This window comes from Petromyzon marinus, chromosome 8 (assembly GCF_048934315.1).
Source record: "Petromyzon marinus isolate PM22_M1 ecotype Great Lakes invasive population chromosome 8, UKy_Petmar_22M1.pri1.0, whole genome shotgun sequence".
NCBI classification, from domain to species: Eukaryota; Metazoa; Chordata; class Hyperoartia; order Petromyzontiformes; family Petromyzontidae; genus Petromyzon; species Petromyzon marinus.
The window spans coordinates 21425691-21446208 of NC_133674.1; the positions used below are offsets into that span (position 1 = coordinate 21425691).

General features: G+C 44.5%; 1 protein-coding gene across 1 annotated transcript in view; it reads left to right on the forward strand.

The window, feature by feature from the left end:
- The window catches only part of LOC116940374 (testican-3-like), a 211272-nt gene that overhangs the window by 132917 nt on the left and 57837 nt on the right, over nt 1–20518 (forward strand). The window contains exon 4 of the mRNA XM_032950154.2: nt 8781–8895. Within this exon, the coding sequence (XP_032806045.1) occupies nt 8781–8895 (115 nt within the window). The remainder of the gene's footprint in view (nt 1–8780; nt 8896–20518) is intronic.

A 20518-nucleotide genomic window follows, 5' to 3' on the forward strand; every position in this document is an offset into this window, starting at 1 on the left:
TGAGGCTGTCGTTGCTGGCGCAGGGGCTAAAAATCAACCTATAGTAGATGCGCGATGTTGTTGTGCACATAGATGTGCGCGTGCTACCAAACTCACCTGACCCCGGGCTGATTCTGTTGATCTCTCTCTGATGAATCAACTCGCGTGAAATCACTCACTTGTCCACGCAACACCACACAGCTTGCGTGTCCCGTGATTATTTATTAGATTGCTCCTTGTGGCCAGAGGCTGCGTGAATAATGGGTTGCCTGGCTGATGGGCCAACTGTACTGTTATATACGTATTCATACCTAATCCATATTCAATCACAATTACGTAGACTAGATGTCGATATGTGGGGAGAAGTGACAGAGTCGTGCGCTGCACTATGAACCTGGCAACATGAGTTTGATTCCCGGTCATACTGAACATCAGTGGCGAAGGATATATTAACCGTTGCTGTGCTCTAACCCACCATTACAAACCTGTATTGCCAAATGTGAAGTATGATGAAATAGCACCCATGACTGACATGGTGTGGAGAGACAATCTCAGTAAAATAGCTTGGTCCAACGGTTCCAACCACATGCAAACGTCGGCGCAACGTTGCATGCGTACTGGGTTCATCCAGCAGTGGATTAAGAAAGGGCTGAACGTACCTCTACAGTGGAATGGTATTTAGGTGTATGTGTGTTTGTGCTGTTATGTCGGAACACATTTATCTTCATGGCACCTTAGCTCTACATTAACCTTCACATGAATACTCTGCCGCACAGTGCCTGGCGATTACTAGAGTGATAACCTTTGTCACATTTGATATAAACAAACGGTGAAGCCTCATTTTCTGATCCGGTCCACGAAGAGCATTCCTCAGTCTACGAGTCGGTGCTCATTTTACCAGGTGAGAGCCACTGAGGAGATATGGTGGCTCTTTCACAAAGGAGACCCGGGGATTAGAAATACCCGTAATCACGATCAAGGCACAGGCTGCTCTCGAGATGAGATGATTACCAAGTCGACTGCTGTTGCCAGCACAGGAGAAAGATAGATGGTACGGATGGAACGATTCTCCTTCCTCCAAAAGATTTGATGAACGAGGCAGCAAGAGCAGGAGCAGATGTGCCCAACAGTCACAAAGACTGAGGGATTTAAGAATTATAGTGACTGCAAAGGTTATGTCAGCCCATTGCATCGCGTGAGTCAGATTCGGCCATGAATCGATGCATCGTTATGTGGCCCTGGTGGAAATCCAGATCCCTGACCTCGCCGGTATTGGAGTTGCCAAGTGCTCGGAAGGGGGTGGGAGAGGAGCTGGGAGGAAGGAGGAGGAGGGGTGATGACGAGCTTGGACCGCAGAACCGCTGCCGCAGCTGAAAATCGCACAAAGCAGTGGGTTTGCCTCTCAGAGTGCAGTGCGTCTCTTTTTTTACTTCTTGCAGAGGTTATTGAATGATCTACGCAAATCTATTCCAAGCCCTTTTGTTCGAACGCACGTGACGCTGCGTGCATGTGTACGTGTGGCCCCGTTTTAAGAGCATATTGGTGAACCTCTGTTTGTGACAAGCACAGCACGTTTGTCAAGCCACACTGTTGGTTGAGGGCCTCCTCACATTACTGTACGTCCAGTTTGGTTATTTGAATGTACTTCACCGCGCTGGTCAGTGCGGGTTGGTTGAAGGTGGGGAGCACAGACACTGAAGTGTAGTACAGTACAAAGATGGGTTTTGCTCCACTGCCCTCTGCCGACAACATCGGCAGATGGCAGTGTAGCCTACAACTTATGGTTTATGTAAGGTGGTCGCCCATCTGAGCACAATGCAGTCTCCACTCTGTATTGCTTTGGAGATCTGATGAGATCGGGTGCATTCCAGGTGATTTGTCAAGAGGCTTTCTTTGTATGTATAGGTGCATAAAGCTGGTTTGAATATTTGGTTGGGCTGTATATACCGCGTTTGTGGTCAAGCGTACTGCGCTGTGAAACCAACGACCCGGGTTCGACTCCTGCTCACGACAATTAAAAATGGTGGATATTTGAACTGGTCCTGGGCCCCCCCGAGGATGGCCCAGTCTTAAATGAGTACCTGGTACAATGTGTAAATATCAGGACTGGGGAGGCAAAGGTGGTGTTAGCCTGACGAGGCTGTTGGTGGGATCTTATTTTTGTATAGCTGCCATCGTTGAGTAATTCTTGAATTTTGCTGTTATATTCTAAGATGCCAGCTGGCAACCTCAGCAAAGATGAGCGTTTTGAATTATATAAAAGAGGGATGACATTGTCATCCTCTCAGCCAACAAGGGCAATGCCACTGTCATCATGGATAAAATAGAATATAACAACAAAATTCAAGAATTACTCAACGATGGCAGCTATACAACAATAAAAAGAGATCCCACCAACAGCCTCGTCATAAAAACCAACAAAATCATTTCTGATTCAACCGCATTAATTGATCAAACCAAACAGTTCTCGGTGAAACCTTCTGCTGCCAGGCCACCAAGATTATACGGCTTACCAAAAATACATAAAATAGATACACTCGCTCCAGCGCTGCCCTCCAGACAGTCTCGTCCCTTCACCTGATGAAGGCCGCTTGTGTTGTGGCCGAAACGTCGTGAGAATTTTGTGTTATTTTATTTTATTAATTTATTATTTTATTCTCATTCTACGTGACTTTACCGAAAGAACCAAAGTAGATACACCCCTTCGTCCCATCGTCTCTACTATCAACTCCCCCACCTACAAACTGGATCGTTTTCTGTCTGAAATCCTGTGGCCTTTCACTGGAAAAAACACCTCTGCGGTACAAAATTCTACTCACCTGGTATCGACAATCACGAGTATTTCCCTGTCCCCAGACGACCTGCTTGTCAGTTTTTATGTAGTTTCCTTATTCACCAAGTTCTTGTACCTGACACCATCGCAATCATTGAAGACTTGGTTCATCAAGGACTAAGCACTGAGGTAATCCCCCTGGTGAGACACTGCTTAACCAATACATACTTCACTTGGAATGGAACTTTCTACAAACAAACTGAGGGCACCCCAATTGGCTCCCCCTTATCTCCGGTTGTAGCCAACATTTTCATGGATAAATTTGAGACTGACGCCATCCAGACTGCCACTCTTCGCCCAACCTTATGGAAGAGGTACGTGGATGACACTTTTGTCATCTGGCCAGATGGCCGTCCTGCTCTAGACCAATTCCTCGACCACATCAATTCCATACACCCAGCCATCAGATTTACCATGGAAGTCGAAAAAGATGGCAAGCTACCTTTTATGGATGTCCTAATAAAAAAGAGATCTGATGGTTCAATGAGCCACTCTGTCTATGGGAAAGCTACCCATACGGATGCTTACCTGAAACCGGATTCCCACCACCATCCATCCCAGAAGAATTCCCTCATCAAGACTCTGCACCATATAGCCCAATGCATATCCGACCAGGAACACATAGCCAGCGAACTCAAGCACGTACACCAAGCTCTTAAGGCTAATGGTTACTCCGACTACACAATCCGCAAAGCTATCACTCCAACCATGAAGAAGGACCCTCTTGAGGAGCCTTTCAAAACCATCACTTTACCCTACATTGCGGGGATCACAAAAAATATCTCCAAAATCTTGAATAAACACAAGATCCAGGTCCGATTCAACACATTACATAAAATCCGTGATCTGGTTCCGTCTGTAAAAGATGTGATTCCAGACATACAGTACCCTGGCGTCTACAAACTAAGTTGCCTCTGTGGTAGTAATTACATTGGAGAAACCAAACGACATGTCTCGGACCGCATTCGTGAACACAAAGCAGACCTAAAACACGGTAGGACCAACACCTCGGCCGTGGCAGATCACTGTTATAATTCAGTAGGCTCACATGACATTGACTTCTCCAAGACAGAGGTTTCTTTGCAAGCTATCTGGCTACCATGAGAGATTCGTTCATGAGGCTATCCACATATACAAACACAGAGACAATTTCAACCGAGAAGATGGACTCTGGCCTAGCAATAATTGGAAGGATTTGATAAACCATTTCGGGTCGTAATTGATTGTTCACGCTTACGGTGGCTTTCAGACCACATCCATTATTTTCGTCTCCCCCTCCTCTTTTCCGAACATAGACGCACTCGTCCATCTGAATAACTCCCAAATCGCTCTCCGTGGTGCTCACGTTATAAAAAAAAACCGCCACTTTTTTCAAATGTTCTTGCTGTGGTTTTCACACCTGATGATGATTGCTTGTGTTGCAGTCGAAACTTCGTGAGAATTTTATTGTTTTATATTTGTATTATTTTATTGTTTCCCTTCTACGTGACTTTACCGAAAGAACCAAGAACATACACATATAGTTGTGTATCCACGATGCTAAAGATTTTGTTGATCATCATCGCAACAATGCTCAGAGAGAACGAGGTGGTGGTGACGATGGTGATTATCTGTAAGGAATTAATGAAAATTATGATAATTATATTAATTATGGTTATGGAGCTTATGATAATATATGCATGTTGAACTTATTTTGCACCGTACATAACCAACCGTGATAATTATCGGAGGTGCGGGCGAAGGACAACAAACGAGACACAAAAAGCAGTTCCAAAGAAATGGCTTTTCAATCTTGATTTAAAAGTGCACAGCGTCAGTGGCTTTCTAATAGGTTGTGTTGTTGCTGATGATCATGGTGATGATCATAAAGAATATTATGTTGACCGGGATGATAATAATGATTAATGTTATTTTGATGCCGATGATGATTACAGAGACAATGATATGGTAGTGGTTTATACTAATGACGGTAACATGCATATCTCCTGGAAAATAAAGACAGGAGTGATTTGGGCAAACATCCTGTAGTGATGTACATGCTTCCGTGTGCTCCTCGCCTGTCTGTGCAACACTGCACTACAAGGGACCAACTACTCCACACTCGGCTGTACAGACACACACACTCCCCGCACGCACGTATATACACACATACGTTCGCACTCAGTTTCAGTTTCATTTATTTGGTCTAACCCTGTGAGCCATTCGGCTCTTGATTCGGGTGCCACCGTAACAAAGAATAAAATTACAAGATACATTTAAAATTTACTGCACGCAAATTGAAACAATTAAATCTTCCAGAAAAAGCACCATTTCAGAAAAAGCCCCACTCACTCGTGCGCACTCACGTATGCATGCATGCACGCACCCAATCACGTATGCACTCACGCACGTATTCACTCATACGGCCATGCATGCACTCGCAGCTCAGGGTCAGCTGTTTATTAAATAAATATTTTGATTTTGTTCCTTTGTACTTTTACATCATCGTCCTAATCACCATCATCAGCCATGGTCAATCCACTGCTGGATTAAGGCCTCCTCCCCAAGCTGCTGCCACCACTCATGATCCTGCGATGCAACGGTCCACTTAGCACCTTCTCAGCGAACGCGTTCCAACCCTTGGTTATACTTAAATGGAGATACGTTTTAATTAGTATTTATATACTGTACCAGGTATCCTACTTCCAAACACAGTCGCATCAGATTAAATTGGACGCTAAATCATTGCCGTGAATAACATATTTTTCCGATCTCCAATTTTGCAGCCAAAATAAAGGTGATAGGCTTTCTTAACCATAGTGGTTATAATGCACTTTTGTGATGCAAAAGTCACTTCACCACAAACATAGCAGAAGTTATCTGCTTTGTTCACACAAGTACGAGGCATTTCTCTGCTCACCTTGGCTAAACAGAAATGTGTCCTTTTGCATAAATCAAACACTGACAAATAAGAGAGCACGACACTGTACAATTTCTAGAGCTGATATAGGGCAATTTGTTCAGCAGAGGGATGTAAGCCTAGTTATAATTGCATCATCCATGTCTTCTAGGAATAACGTGATGCAATTAATATCATGTATGATGCAATACCAGGTTCAGATTGCATCATTCATTGTTTTGCTCAAAAAGCAAGTACTGTCCAAAGCCAGTCATAGATTTATTCATAGATCCAGCAAAAGATGAATTTTAGTCATTTCTGGTTTAAATTGAGATCCCTTTCCCTTTATAACTCACTTATCCTCCACCATTCCAAATTCAAGGGTCGTATATACTGACCCAGTAGCATATCTTGAAAACTAGAGCCAATCAACAATTTTAAGCATCATTTTCATTCTCAGTGACTCAGAATTAGTTAAGTTGGACTACATTTATTGCGGAAGCATTTTGGCTGTAGACCAGTGTAATTTATCGGTCATGCCCCAGCCAAAAATCGCCCTGTGTGGCAATGTCCTACGTTAAAACATACTCATCGCTAGACTTATAGACGTAAACACATTCGATAAGTTGCATATTTTCTTGCTTTTATCAAAATAATATGCTCATCACTAAAAAAAACACAGATTCATTTTGGATGTATGTAATGCGGGGAGCGGTGTGGGGACAGTGGTTGGGCACTTCACTATGAACATGGCATTCCGAGTCCAATTCGTGGTCATGACAAACATCAGCAGCGATGATGTCTGAATCAGTCCTGGGCCTCTGTGAAGTATGGCCAACCAACCCCCGTGACCGCCACAGTGTGGAGGAGATTTTCATCCAGTGAATACATTGACAAAGGGCCGTAGGCTATTATGATTGCATTGGTCCACTGGGAGTAATAGGATAGTTTACACTCGGCTTGGGGTTGCAAACTGTAACGTTGCAGAACATTTTAGTTGTTTTTTTTACCATTCCACCCATTCCTCCTCAAACTCCCAAATCCCCCCCCCCCCACCCACCACTGCCATTCCCCTACAGAGAGCACAGAATGTGCATCTACCGCTGACTTCTGCCATGATAAGCCTACAAGGGCCACACTCAGAGTCAGCGACTGTCATCCCTGCCGATGTGTTTATGCTGGCCTGCGATGAGGCTGCAGTTGTGCAGTTTGGTGACATGGTTGAGGAAATCTACTCTCATAAAAGCTTGTGCCAAAATCACAGCGGTTGTCCCAATGGATACGCTGATCCCTCGCCCCCCTTCCACGAGGCTGGCAGTAGGTGGCAGTTCACCAATGAATTATTATATTGAATTTCACCCCCCCCCCCCCCAATATACATAGTGGGTTTTCTCTAGGTTCTCCAGTTTCCTCCGACATAAAACCAAACTCTTGTTAATGGAATTAGGCAATTTTCCCTTCTAGAAAATAGTCTTGAGACTCATTGAGCTTTCCCAAATTAACAAATTGAGGCTTTTTCTCAGTAAATGAAGGGCATTATTTCTTTATTTATTTCATTTGGAATATTGCATTTTCACCACTGGGTCAGACCACCAATGAAGATGAGCACCAGATATTATTATTTAAGAAGGATAATATTTTTACTTTTAATTGATACTTTATATGTATGTATGTCTGACAAAAACATTAGCAAGCTGAAGCGTAAACACATTTTTTGACACGTGCATGACGGGTACTGCAAGATCCGACCATATCTGTCCGGTGCTCACCGAGCTGCATTAGCTTTGGTTATTGAACGAATACATTAAAGGTCACGCTCATTACACACAAAGTACTTGCCATTAATGAACTACACTACCTTGCTGATCTTGTGAAGGAGTATAAACAATCACACAAAGACGGTCGCTACAAAGACGGTCACTGCATCGCGTGCTTTCAAATGTGCTTCTACGGTCGTCTGGAACACTCTTCCTTCCGATATTAGGAAGCCACTGGGGCTATGCACTTTTAAATCTAAATTGAAAACTGATTTCTTTAGAACTGCTTTTTATGTTCAGTTTCTTGTCCTTTCCCCGCAACTCTGTTTAGCACAGTTGGCTACACATGGTGCGAAAAAAATTCAAAATACATACAGGTGCAGACCCTTTCCACCAGCAGTGACATGAGGAATCAATTGCAGGACTGCACCTTTACCTTTCAAAAATGCATTTATTATGATGGTGGTGGTAGTGGTGGTGCAGGGAGGAGACCTAGGACATATCAAGTCTTCCTCAGGACCATCGCGCCTCCTGCGTTGTTTGCTGTTTTCTCTGTTGCCACGGGAGCGAAAACCGCACAAAGAGAAAGTCACCCGAGGTCTTGCGTGGCGCAAACGTCTATAATGAATCTACCCGCAATGCGGCTCCGGGGAGCTCGTCTGTAATTGTGATCGCTCCCTTCGCGAGGGTAATGGAGACCAGGATGTCATTGCCACGGCCATTAGTATAATAGAAGACTGGGTCCTCCAAACAACCTTTTAAGTCAATAAAAGCACAAATGTGTAAATGTATAAAAGAGAAGATCGGAAATTAGCTTATCTGTGATGGGACCACTATGGATAGAGTGGCCATCACATGTGCACTTGGAATAATTGCGAGTTTGCAAGAATTACAAAAGTAACATTTGAGCTGATATTGCTGGTTTAATTGTTTATTTTCGATATCGGTCGTGACAATGTAGAGCAAGTGCCTTGTGTTGGTTCACATAGAGGTTGTGTCACTAATCACTGCCACACGGACTCCTTAGCCATCTCGAGTCTGCACACGTTGGGTTTTAAACACCAACATTCTCATTGAGTGGGGGAGATGTGCATGCCAGCAGGCTTGGTTTGAGTCTGGCGTTGCTCACATAGTACAGAACACAGTGCCCTGGAGCTCACACGAACCTGTAAATTGCAGATATCATAAATCACTTTCTCCATCTCATCCCACCTTTCCTGCCAGCTGCATTAACGAAGAGCTGCGTCGCAAAGCCAAGGGTGCACTGGTAAAACTATGCGATTGCTTGAAACGAAAACCCCTTCCGCCCGTCGTCTGTTCCTGACGCACACAGGACTCGACCCTTCCAAGGACCCCTGCCGCAACGTCAAATGCAGCCGGCGCAAGGTGTGCATTGCCCGTGACTACAGCTCCGCCAGCTGTGTCAGCCGCAAGCGCCTCGTGCACAGGTGAGCGACGAGGGGGGATGAGGGGCCGGTTAACGCGTGCAGAGGAGGTGTGTGGGGGAGATGCAGCACCTCAATGACGACACCAGTGCGCCGTGACGGTGGGCGCCCATGCATGTGCAGTTTGGCTGGCGCCTGCTGTGAGTTAAAGCTGTGAAAAAATACGTCTGCGACATATAGTAGATTATGAGTGTTCTTTCGGTAAAGTCACGTAGGTAGAAAAATAAAATAAAACAAAAAATAATATATCATGACGTTTCGATCGCAACACAAGTGGTGTTGCGATCGAAACGGGACTTTACCTGAAGAACCAAAGAGTATGCATTCCTGCAGTCACAAAAGCTTCAAATCAAGATTATGAGTGTTAGGAGCAACCAATTGGAGGGTGCAAGCTGTCGCCAGAACAGATGTGGTGTTTCTTGCAAGCGTTGTGGCAGTTCAGTCCAATGGAGTTTTAACCTCGTAAGGAAATTATTGAGGATAGTTCACTAACTTGCATCGGGGACCAGTCTAAGAATTGCTACAAAGGGCAGCGTTTTGGTTTTTACATAATGGCAGTGTTTTTACTCTGGCAAATTTTACCATTCATACTTTGTCGATGAAATAAGCAGTAAAGCTTCACCCATTTGCGAAGGAAGTTTATTTTGACATCACAAATTTCCAGGGAATTTTTGAAAATCGAACGACCTTCGAATCGAGTAATTGGACGCAGGATGGTGAGCGTGCTGACCACGAACCTGTCAGCAGACATCGGTTCCTGCGTGTGTGGATGACATGGGAACAGTCAGTGCATCCCGAGAGGCTTAAAACTATATTAGCAACATGCCCCCGCTGTCGTGTTCTCCTGATATCCGCAGATCGTTCCGGTTCAAGCTGAGCCGCTTGGGCTGGTGTAAGCATTGTCATGTTGCACTAAGACAAGGACTGCCCGGTAGGATGCCTATATTAGCCTGCAACAGAAAATTAAAATGTGTGCACTGACCCACGTTCACCCACACTGGGATGCAAGGACACCGTGCCAAGTTGGCACGGGGCAGGGGGTGACGACCTCGCCCTGAAGCCACAGCTCGAGCTGTTCTCTCCATTCTGTGGTTACAGTGATTACCCCAGGGGGGCACATTAATCTGCAAATGCGGACCAACACTCTTACGCCAGCGATTGACGTACTGACGCGCCAGCTGACACACTGCCGCTCAGTCTGACAACCTGACAAACGTTCCGAGTGTGCTGATGACGACAATCTGTTCTGCCAAGGGAGTTGCAGAGCCATTTAGAATGCGCTAGAATGAATTGCTCTTTGACCACAGGTGATCTGTATTCCACGCCCGAGCCTACGATCTACACAAGCCATGTTTATGTTTGCGCAAACACGCATGTGCGTGAAACAACAGATGCCCAATGTATGCACATGCTCGTTGGCAAACACAAGCACGTTCATGTACTCGAGTTTGCAAGCGCGGCAACATTTTCCTGCTCGGGGGCTTCAACATCTGTAAACTGCCCGCGCCAAACACCCAACGCCAGCGTGGAACAAATCCCAGACCTGGTTCAACCTTTTAAAATGCAACCCGCTGTTTAACAAATACTTGCTCGTGCTCCGAGATCAATACTGCTGGGACAATGGGCCCTTGTAGTCCCTTTGTCTTTTGTGCTTGACAGCCCACACACAACACGAGAGTATATCACATAGCGAGGCGTATATATAACGTATGTACATGCTCCCAGCTCCACGCAGTCAGTTGAATTGTGCCTTGTGAAATGGTGTGCGGTACAGGGCCAGCCAATGTAGACATGGCGATATTGGTAATTTAAAGGAAATTGTTGAGTAAATTATGTTTGTCATATGCGGGAGGGTACGTGAATCTTTTGTGCGTTCATCAAAGTAATTGCTCTGTAAATAAGAAATAGGGAGATGGGGGGTTATTTGAATTAAGCTGGTAATTGCTATTTACACGGTATGGACGGAGGGCACTTTTGAACGCTATACATTTAATTATTTTAAACAGTTGCTGTGTGCATAGCATAATTAATAGTAGACTGTGTGGGGTATGAGGTTTTCATTCTCTGAATTAGTTAAGTGCTGTGATGTGTATATTTATTTTTTGCCTGTTTGTATATGTCCTTGTATTTTTAATTCACATTCTATAAGTAAATCATATTTCAGACAAGTTGGCATGAGGTCACTCATAAATGGGTCATGAACCACGAAATTGTGGAATATGACACAAAAACATGTGAGATGGCATGTTTTGTCTACTTTAATAATGATCATGATTTGTTTTTGATGGAACACCCCAGTCCCATCTGTCCCAGGGGGTACACGATGACTGAACCTGACCTGAAATCAGGCATGACTCTGCCAGTAGTGGGGCGATTATAGCTATGTGTAATCCCAATTGAGTAGTTTGCGGGTAATTTGTATAATTTAGAAAGTTTCATACCCTAACGCCCGACACATAACGGCCGACTAATTTTGAATAACTTCAGGGGATTTTTGACGTGTACTGTAAAGCACACGTAACATTTTCATGATTGATACACCCTCGGTAAGAACCAGTGTGGCCACCAGGTGCAAACCACAGACCTTTGCAATCAGTGGCTTGGGCCAAGTCTCCACCAAATGAAACCCCCCATTTTAAGTTATCTCTAGCCATTACTATTGTATCCATTCACAAGGGCTGTCAGCTGCCAGAGGTAGCGCGGGGGTGTGAGGGTGCGAGGGTTGGCGGTGATCTAAAATCGTGAAATACAGAAGGTTGCAGCTCCCGTGTACCAGGTCAAAGGTTGAAAAAGTAGGATTCTCTAAGAAAATACAGCCATGTAGATGTGTAAGAAATATTTTCAGCCATTCTGCACTTTTAAATAATGATGATGATGGTGGTGGGGCCACTTAAAGGCTAGATTTTTCCATTACATAGCTGCAACTCCAGTGAATGCTACCGCTAAAGCGAAATGTAAAAACTTTCTTTTGCGAAATGTTGAATGTAACACCAGCAAATACCATTGAAAACACAAAATATAAACTTGGTTTGCAAAAAGTATATCGAAACACAAAGCAAACATTATTTTTTGAGTTTATGTCGTGTGCCAAGATATATGGGAATGGGCCAAAACTTTTTGAGAACATTTATTAACATGCAGTCTTTTTTATAGCCCAGTACAGGTGCCAAACACACCACTGCAAGACTCCTGAAAACGAGTCTTCACACTCGCGGTGAGGCCTTGTCTGGGTAAATAGAGGATACTGATATTAATACTGTAATCATTACTAATTATATAAATATCAGGTGAATGGTTTTATTTTCATTTCTGAGGATTAGTCTATTCAATGAAATTACAATCAATGTATAATTGTAGTTTTCTTACATGTTCAATTATTATTTCCACCATCACTACCATACAAAGCACCCCGCACCCAACCTAGGATCGCCCGACTCTCTAGCTGGCTTAGTGGGCAAATTCTGTCCCTGAATTGAAGCTTTCGTGACTGCAGGAATTATTTTGGTAAAGTCACGTAGAAAGAAAATAAATTGAATAATACGACGTTTTGATTGCAACATAAGCAATCGTCATCAGGTAGAAAACAAACCTAGTGAACTTAGAAATACAATGCTATCCAACACAGAGAGTCGGCTAACACAATAGTCAGACAACAGTCAGCACCTTACCTGGATGATTACGTTCTTCCAAAGATTGCTAAATTTGAGAGAGAGACAAAACACAGACACGGGGACACACAGACAGACAGACAAGCAGAGAGAGACAACACAGAGACACACATAGAGACACACAACATTCATAATAAAGGTTTTTGGGTTAGATCGCGTTTATTTATAAATGTGTCGTAACCCTCCACCACCCGACATGGCCAATCAGCAAAAAAAGTGTCACATTGACAAAAGACAAATAATTCACTACATTAGCCCACCGAAAGAACCAAAGAGTAAATTACGTACCACTTGCCAGTTGTTTCAGTCTCACCCTGGTCCACTCTACTCGTGCATTCGTGAGGCCGTTCAATGTCGTGTGAGTTTAATCCGCTAGAGCATGTGGTACAGAATCAAAGCGTGGCCTGGGTGAGAGAAGCCCCTGCCTTTGAGAGCTATTGGAGGCCGGGTGGTGCATTGAGAATCAGACTGTTCCCTTCTTTCTGGTGAGCTCTCGCTACAAAGCCTCTGTGAGCGTTTTGTTAATCAATATGAAAGGGCCGATATTGATTTGTTCAGCTTTTCTCTTTCCTTTGCTGCAAGATGAAGCCTTGACCCTCATCAATCTTTGGACGGAATTTACGTCGATGTTACCACAGCTTTGATTGCGTTTCGATAGCATCATCATTACAATATACTTTTTTGTGTCAGCTCGTTTTCGATTATTACTGTTATCCTTTGATTCGAGAACAACAATTGCAACCATATAAGGGAAACATAACTATGGGTAAATTGGCAAAAAATGATTACTATTGGGTTATGCAGTGTTATTAATATTTCGACTTTGCGTTCCCATGCTATGTTAGTCTCAATAGAGATGTGGTTGATATTGAAGTGTCAGCAGCACCTGCGATTAATACACCACAGACATTTATGGAAACACCGGATAAATTGCTTGGAGAGAGTGAGATAGAGTGAGAGAGATGCTCTCTTGCTTTGATTTCCCTTTTTTTGCGCATTCTCGCACCGCGTTGTGTCACCGACTTGTGGCATGAGATTTTCAAGAGTACGTTTGTCCTGGACATTAGTTTCAGGATTAATTTTCCACCGTCAAAAAAATTCAGGGACCCAAACCAACTCAGTTTTTCTACATTTCCAGTGCAGTCTACCGTGTGAATGTACGTTCATGTGCTCTACCCGCATGATTACTGCACAGGGAGGTGACATCAAAATAATATTCCTCTCGCGGTCGGCATGACTTTTTCTGAGCATTGTTATTAAAATATTTTTTGGGCTACCATCTTATGCACATCGTGAGTTTTTTCTGTACAAATCTGGCACAATCATCATCATGACCCCTGCTCTATTCATTACTGAATGAAGACCTCATCATGCCGTGGTCATCTCTCAAGGCTGCACGATATGATCATTCATCTCGCTCATGAACAAGGGCTGATTTAATCCCTGTATCTCCATGGTGAATGTCCTCTTGGAGATGTTCCTTCCTTGGCTGCAACTGCTCTTAGTCTGAACTACTGGCTATTATTTGTCCTTATTGAAGGCTTTGGAGGGTAAAAACGATTAAATCAAAAGGTTTGAGTGGTTTGGAATATTGAACTAAAATGAAATAGAGTTAAATAAATGATAATAATTATGATCTCATCTGTAAAGGATGTGATTACTGACATGCAATACCCTGGTGTCTACAAACTGAGTTGTGGTTGCGGCAGCAGTTACATTGGGAAAACGAAACGACATGTCTCGGACCGCGTTTGTAAACACAAGGCACATCTGAAACACAGTAGGACCAATACCTCTGCCGTTGCTGATCATTGTTTTAACGCTGTGGGCTCACACGAAATTGATTTTTCCAAGACGGAGGTACTCTGCAAACCTACTAGCTACCTTCAGAGATTTGTTCATGAAGCCATCCAGATATATAAATACAGACACACACTGACCAATCATTGGAAGGACGTTATTAACCAGGTAAAGTCTTAACTATGATGTTTCCATCCTATCCTGCCTATGTCAGCTGTTATTTCCGACAATCTGTTTCTTTCTTTCTCTATGCCTCTCTCTTAGATCTATCATACTCACATGTCCTTTGCATTGCACTCTCATGCCTTTGGATTGCACTCTCATGCTCACATCCTTTGGATTGCACTCTCATGCTCATATGTCCTTTGGATTGCACTCTCATGCCTTTGGATTGCACCACTTTTCGATTTCACATTAACATGCTAATCTCTCACATTAACATAGGCACTTCTGTGCCCTCGTCGAGTAGGCTGCTCTCCATTCTTACATTTACATGCTAATTTCTCACATTAACATCACTAGCCCTGCCCACTTCTTTATGACTCTTGGGCTACACCCATTTCAAACCTTTTTAAAACATACTCTGTGGTTCTTTCGGTAAAGTCATGTAGGTATAAAATAAATTAAATCACGACGTTTCGGGCGCAACACAAGCGTCCATCATCAGGTGGGAAAGCATGGTCTGCTGCTGAGGCAGAACACATCATTGAGTCTCAAGACACTTTTTTTAGGAGATTCCTGTGGTTGGCTTTCTGAAAGAAAGCATAGTAGTCGTAGAGATCCCACTATACAAATGTGGGGGTCACGCTCAGCACTGCCGTCTTCTGGCTGCCTTGCAGCCTCATGCCTACAACACTCGGCATTCCCAGACAATCTCCAATACAAGTGTAGTGACGGTATATCCGCCAATAGGGGGATAGAGCACGCAACAGGATTAAAGGGGAGCGATGAGATGATCGAGGGTCGATTGAGTGAGTAACGTTTGTTGGGTCGGGTCATGTCGTCGGGTCGTGGAGCTGCAATAGCCTCGTGTATAGGGGGTTACGTAGTGACAAGGACGTCTACACCAATGATAGATCCAGCTCCGAAAAGGTCCTGATTAAAGGAAGTGTTAATAAACGGATTACCTCCAACTACGTAGTGTGTGTCTTCATTTAAGAGCACTACACAAGTGTAGTGTCAATGATTCAGAGACAGAGTTTTTAGGAGGCACATTCTTTATTAACAACTTCAGGGTCTTGTCCGCACACTCTCCACAGTAGCTTAGCCTAGCCTGTACATTACATTAGCCATCTAACACTGAATGCGCTGACTGAGATAGCCAACTAATATCCTTCGTAGCGCAATATCTAGCGGAGACGTTCAGTGCCGATGGTGATGAGATGACAGCAACGATGAGATGAGTCCATTCCCAGAACCGGCAGCCTTGAGCTCCCGCTCTTGGCTCCTTTGATGCTACCAGCGCGGCCTGGCTCCACCCTGACCGCGCCTGCCTTCTCAAATCTGCTATCAGGTTCCAGGGGCCTCCAGACGGGGTCCTCCATGACCCTTACCCTAGTTCCTTCCCTCTGCCCACACACCGTGCATGCCCTCACCGGCATGTGTACTATCTGTCCACCACAGTTGCCGCTGCTGTCTACCAGCCGGTGCTGTTACACTACATCACTCCCCCCCCCCACTTGTTTAAAAAACCAGCCGTCCCGGCTGATACACAGCAATGCAACTTGGTGGAAAGGCAGAGCAACTCCCACAACCAAGGAACATCAAAACCCTTAAACCACAAACACAATAAAACAACAGTTATCCAAAACCGTAGCCGTGATACTTCCCGTGCATCCACAACCCAACACCTGTTCCCTCCGAGCACGTCGGGGCACATGCAACCACACAGCACAACCATGATGTCCCTCGCGCACCGACAACAACAGTCATGACTCTCGGCATGCTGCATGGGCAAAAAACCCCCATCAGGGATAGCAAATCCACGATGCCCACGCGGCCCATAGCCGCATACCGCAGCCACCAGCTCTACCTTCCGACAAGTGGGCCCCTTTGCTTGAGCATATCCTGTTCAAGTCGCCACCTTGGGCCATTTCTGCATGCTTCCGTGGGCCTGAATCCACCGGGCCACCTTCAAGGACATCAATTCGTCATCCACTTTGATGGTCGGGATGACCCTCAACTCCCGTGCCAACGACAGCAGCCTTTCCACTGCTAGGGAGTCGAGTGCTATCTGGTCCATGTGGGGATAAATTTCTTGCCCCAACGCCAACAGAGCTCTACGAAAAGCAAGAGGCGTCTCGGCCTTCCCCCGCTTCCATCATAAAATTTCCTGTGGGCACTGTAGGGCCGTTTGAAGACCGCCACAATTTGGGCACATGCCCACTGGAAATTTGACCAATCACCTTCCAGGATGGGCTGGAATGCCGTCAATGCATCGTCTTTGAGGGCCATCGGTAGAGCTTGCAGGGCCTCCTGTTCCATCCATCTGATGGACAACCAAGCTACTCTGAAGTGATGACAGAGCGCCGACCAATTGCCTTCCGCCACCACGAGCTCCCGAATGCGAGGCAGCCATCGTGGTTGGCACGCAGCCTCTTGCCTTGCCGCATTAACGTCGTCTCACGTCCCGCTCCAAATGGTGCCTGCCGGCCACGCCATACCCTCCACAGGTAAAGGCGCCCGGAAACCTCGTGGTCTCCACCGTGGGAATCGCCGCTGCAGGCGGCAGCTCCAATGCCCCCGGAGGCCCACTCCAAATGGCACCCGCCGGCCACGCCGTCCCCTCCACGGGCAAAATGGCGCCTAGCAATCTCGTGATCTCCACCGCGGGAATCGCCGCTGCAAACGGCAGCTCTGACTTGCCCCGTGGCTCACTTTCAGCAGCGCCCGCCGACAATGCCGTGCCCTTTATGGCTTAAAGGGCGGTCAGCAACTGTGTGGTCTTCACCGCGGGAACCGCTGCTGCCAGTGGCAGCTCCAGCGAGCCCTGTGGCCCACTTGCCGTCCCCTGAACGGCAGGCAGCAGATGTGGAGAGCTGCACGACCAGCTGGCCGATGGTCAGAAGGAGCAGGTTGAGACGGCCAACCACCTCGCACCACTCATCCTCGGCTCGTGACTCTGGAGGGTTGGTGCCCCTCTCCAGCTGATCTGCAGTCATCGCTCTCGTGCCTACAGGGTTTGTAATTGGGGTCTTGGGGCTTCTGGAGGGATGACCATCTCGTCATCCTCATCCTCTGATGACACTATGGGTGGGTTCCTCTTCCTTGATAACTACAACATCACTAATATGCCCTAACATCTATTACATTTTTCCAACCACTTCTGACACCAGTTGAAGTGTCAACGATTCAGAGACAGAGTTTCTAGGAAGTAATTTCTTTATTAACAACTTCACGGTCTCGTCTGCGCACTCTCCACAGTAGCTCAGCCTCGCCTGTCCATTACACTAGCCATCTAATACTGACAGCGCTGACTGAGATAGCCAACTACTAATCTTCGCAGCGCGGAGACGTTTAGTGATGATGGTGACGAGACGACAGCAACAGCGAGATGAGTCGATTCCCAGAACCGGCAGCCTCAAGCTCCTGCTTTCGGCTTCTTTTATGCTCCCAGCGTGGCCTGGCTCCGCCCTTCTCGAACCCGCTAGCAGGTTCCAGGGGCCTCCAGACGAGGTCCTCCGTGACCCTTACCCTTGTTCCAACCCTCTGTCCACACACCGTGTACGCCCTCACCAGCGTGTGTACTATCTATTCACCACAGTTGCCACTGCTGTCCACCAACCGGCACTGTTACACTACACAACTATCAACCAGGCTCAGCCTTGCACAGCTTCTGAGATCAAGGGTGATTGGTTCAGAGTTTTGAGATAAGACATTTCAAAGATACCTTACAGGAATAGGAAGGGAGTTCAAGGCTATTTTGGGTAACATTGGTAGAATGCCATCAGCATCAGCTGAATTTGATGAGTTTAATGAGGCTAGAGCCTTTTTAACTTAATGTTATGGGTTCCAATTGACTTTTTAAATACAAATCAAATTTGTTTGGAAATTAAAAGGATGCATAAACATGTATACATCCTTCCAAAAACATGCATTTAATGCTTGAACACGAAACAGATATGTATGTCCTTTAATTTTTTATTGAATCAAGGCATGTTAGATACAGTGAATAAGTTTGAATTGGAAATAAACAAAACGCGATGGAATTCCATTCAATTATTGAAACACTAAACAGAATAAACTCCATCATGGGACCTCCTTTTCCAGTACCAAAATATGAGAATAGTTTTTTTTAACCTTTTTTCTGGCAACAAAACAGGTATTCATATTCTTGGTTCTTTCGGTAAAGTCACGTGACTTTACCAAAAGAACCAAGAATATGAATCCCTGCAGTCACGAAAGCTTTAAATAAAAAAAACAGGTGTTAAGATGTTAAAACACCAAACTGAAACCTTTTACAAGGAATCATGTCTGCATTAACCACAATACTTGTGGTCAGAATGCAAACAAAAATCGTACTCTGATAATATATGCATTGTCTTTGAAGCTGATTGGTCCACACCAGAGACAGCTTTCTTTTGAGCCTCGTCTCAAAACGGTGTTAGACCATGCCTATGCAGGTCACCATACATCAATGAGGATTATCTTATCAGAGTAGGTTTTTTGTTTGCATTCTGACCACAAGTATTGTGGTTAATGCAGACTTGATTCCTTGTAAAAGGTTTCAGTTTGGTGTTTTAACATCTTAACACCTGTTTTGTTGCCAGAAAAAATGGGAAAACTATTTTCAGAATAAACTCCCTTTACCATTCTGCTCTTAGATTTGCGCTGGATGTACCATGCAGGGGGCCCAGCTTTGTGACCCAGGCTTAAAATATAATCTCACATCACTTGATGCAAGAAGAAATCTACAATGGTTCCTGTTCATCCATAAAATTCTCATAATATAGGGTTTTTTTCCATCAAGCGACAGCCAGATTTGTGGAAAAATCCTCCTGTTTCGTTCCTTAAATAGTGGGATAGATGTGATGACGTCATTTGTGAGTCCATTATGTGCGAAGGGGGTGTTACATTAATTAATGCATATAAATTACAATGGCTATTCATTGCTTGGTTGTTTATTAATATGGTAATCAACGAACATTATGCATGCACATTGTTCCTGTACTTCCTGTTGTTTGCTTGTAATAAAATAGCAGTACCTGTTATTGTCTGCGTACAGATAATCCTCATTGATGTATGGTGACCTGCATAGGCACTAATTTAAACAACGTATGAAGCTAGTTGTAATTACTAATTGGCTGTGTCAGGTGGTGGCGGGTTTAACGACAAATTTATATTTACACGATCTAACCCAAAAACTATATTCTGGATGATATTGATTGAGAAAGCCAACGTGCATAACATCCTTATTGGCAAATCAGCGCTATACTTAACTAATTCATGAATCCCATTGTCAAATACAAGAAACCCAAGGCGTCCATCTAAATGCCTTTTAAATATCCCTAGAACAAGATTTGGAACAAGTGACAAAGCCTTTGACGATGCAGCACCAACGTTTTGGAACAACCTTTTTTCCTCCCTTTCCATCATAAATCTTCCTTCCAAAATATTCTGAAGCAAAAGATTAGTGCCAATGTGATTTGTACCTTTGATAATTAGCTGTGATGTATCAATAGTTCAATGTTAACGTGCCATTTTATTGAGGGACAACTACTGTGTGGTGTTATCTTGCTGTGATCTAGGACTGTTTTGTTTTTGCTGCCTTGCCTTTGGTTGATAAATCGGACTTATAACATTAATGCATTTATTATGTATTTATATTTAGTGACTTGCTTACCATTTTCTATATTTTCCACTCCTATTGTGTTTTGTATTGTTTGCTGTTTTCATTTGCTGACCTGCCCATACTGGATATCTATGTGAAAGAGCTTTACAGCTAATCGGATTCCTCCTGCAGTCTAAATAAAGATTCTCATTCTGAATTCAAGAGAGTTATTATCAAGATGCGCAAAGGATAGTAATGTTGGAAATACTGGAAGGAGCTTGGGGGAGATGAGGACAATGATCTGAGTGGATTTAGAATGACTGAAACCGGATGGGATTGTGGCCATCTCAGTAGAGAGATGCAGTAGTGACGAGCAGCGCAGGAGCGG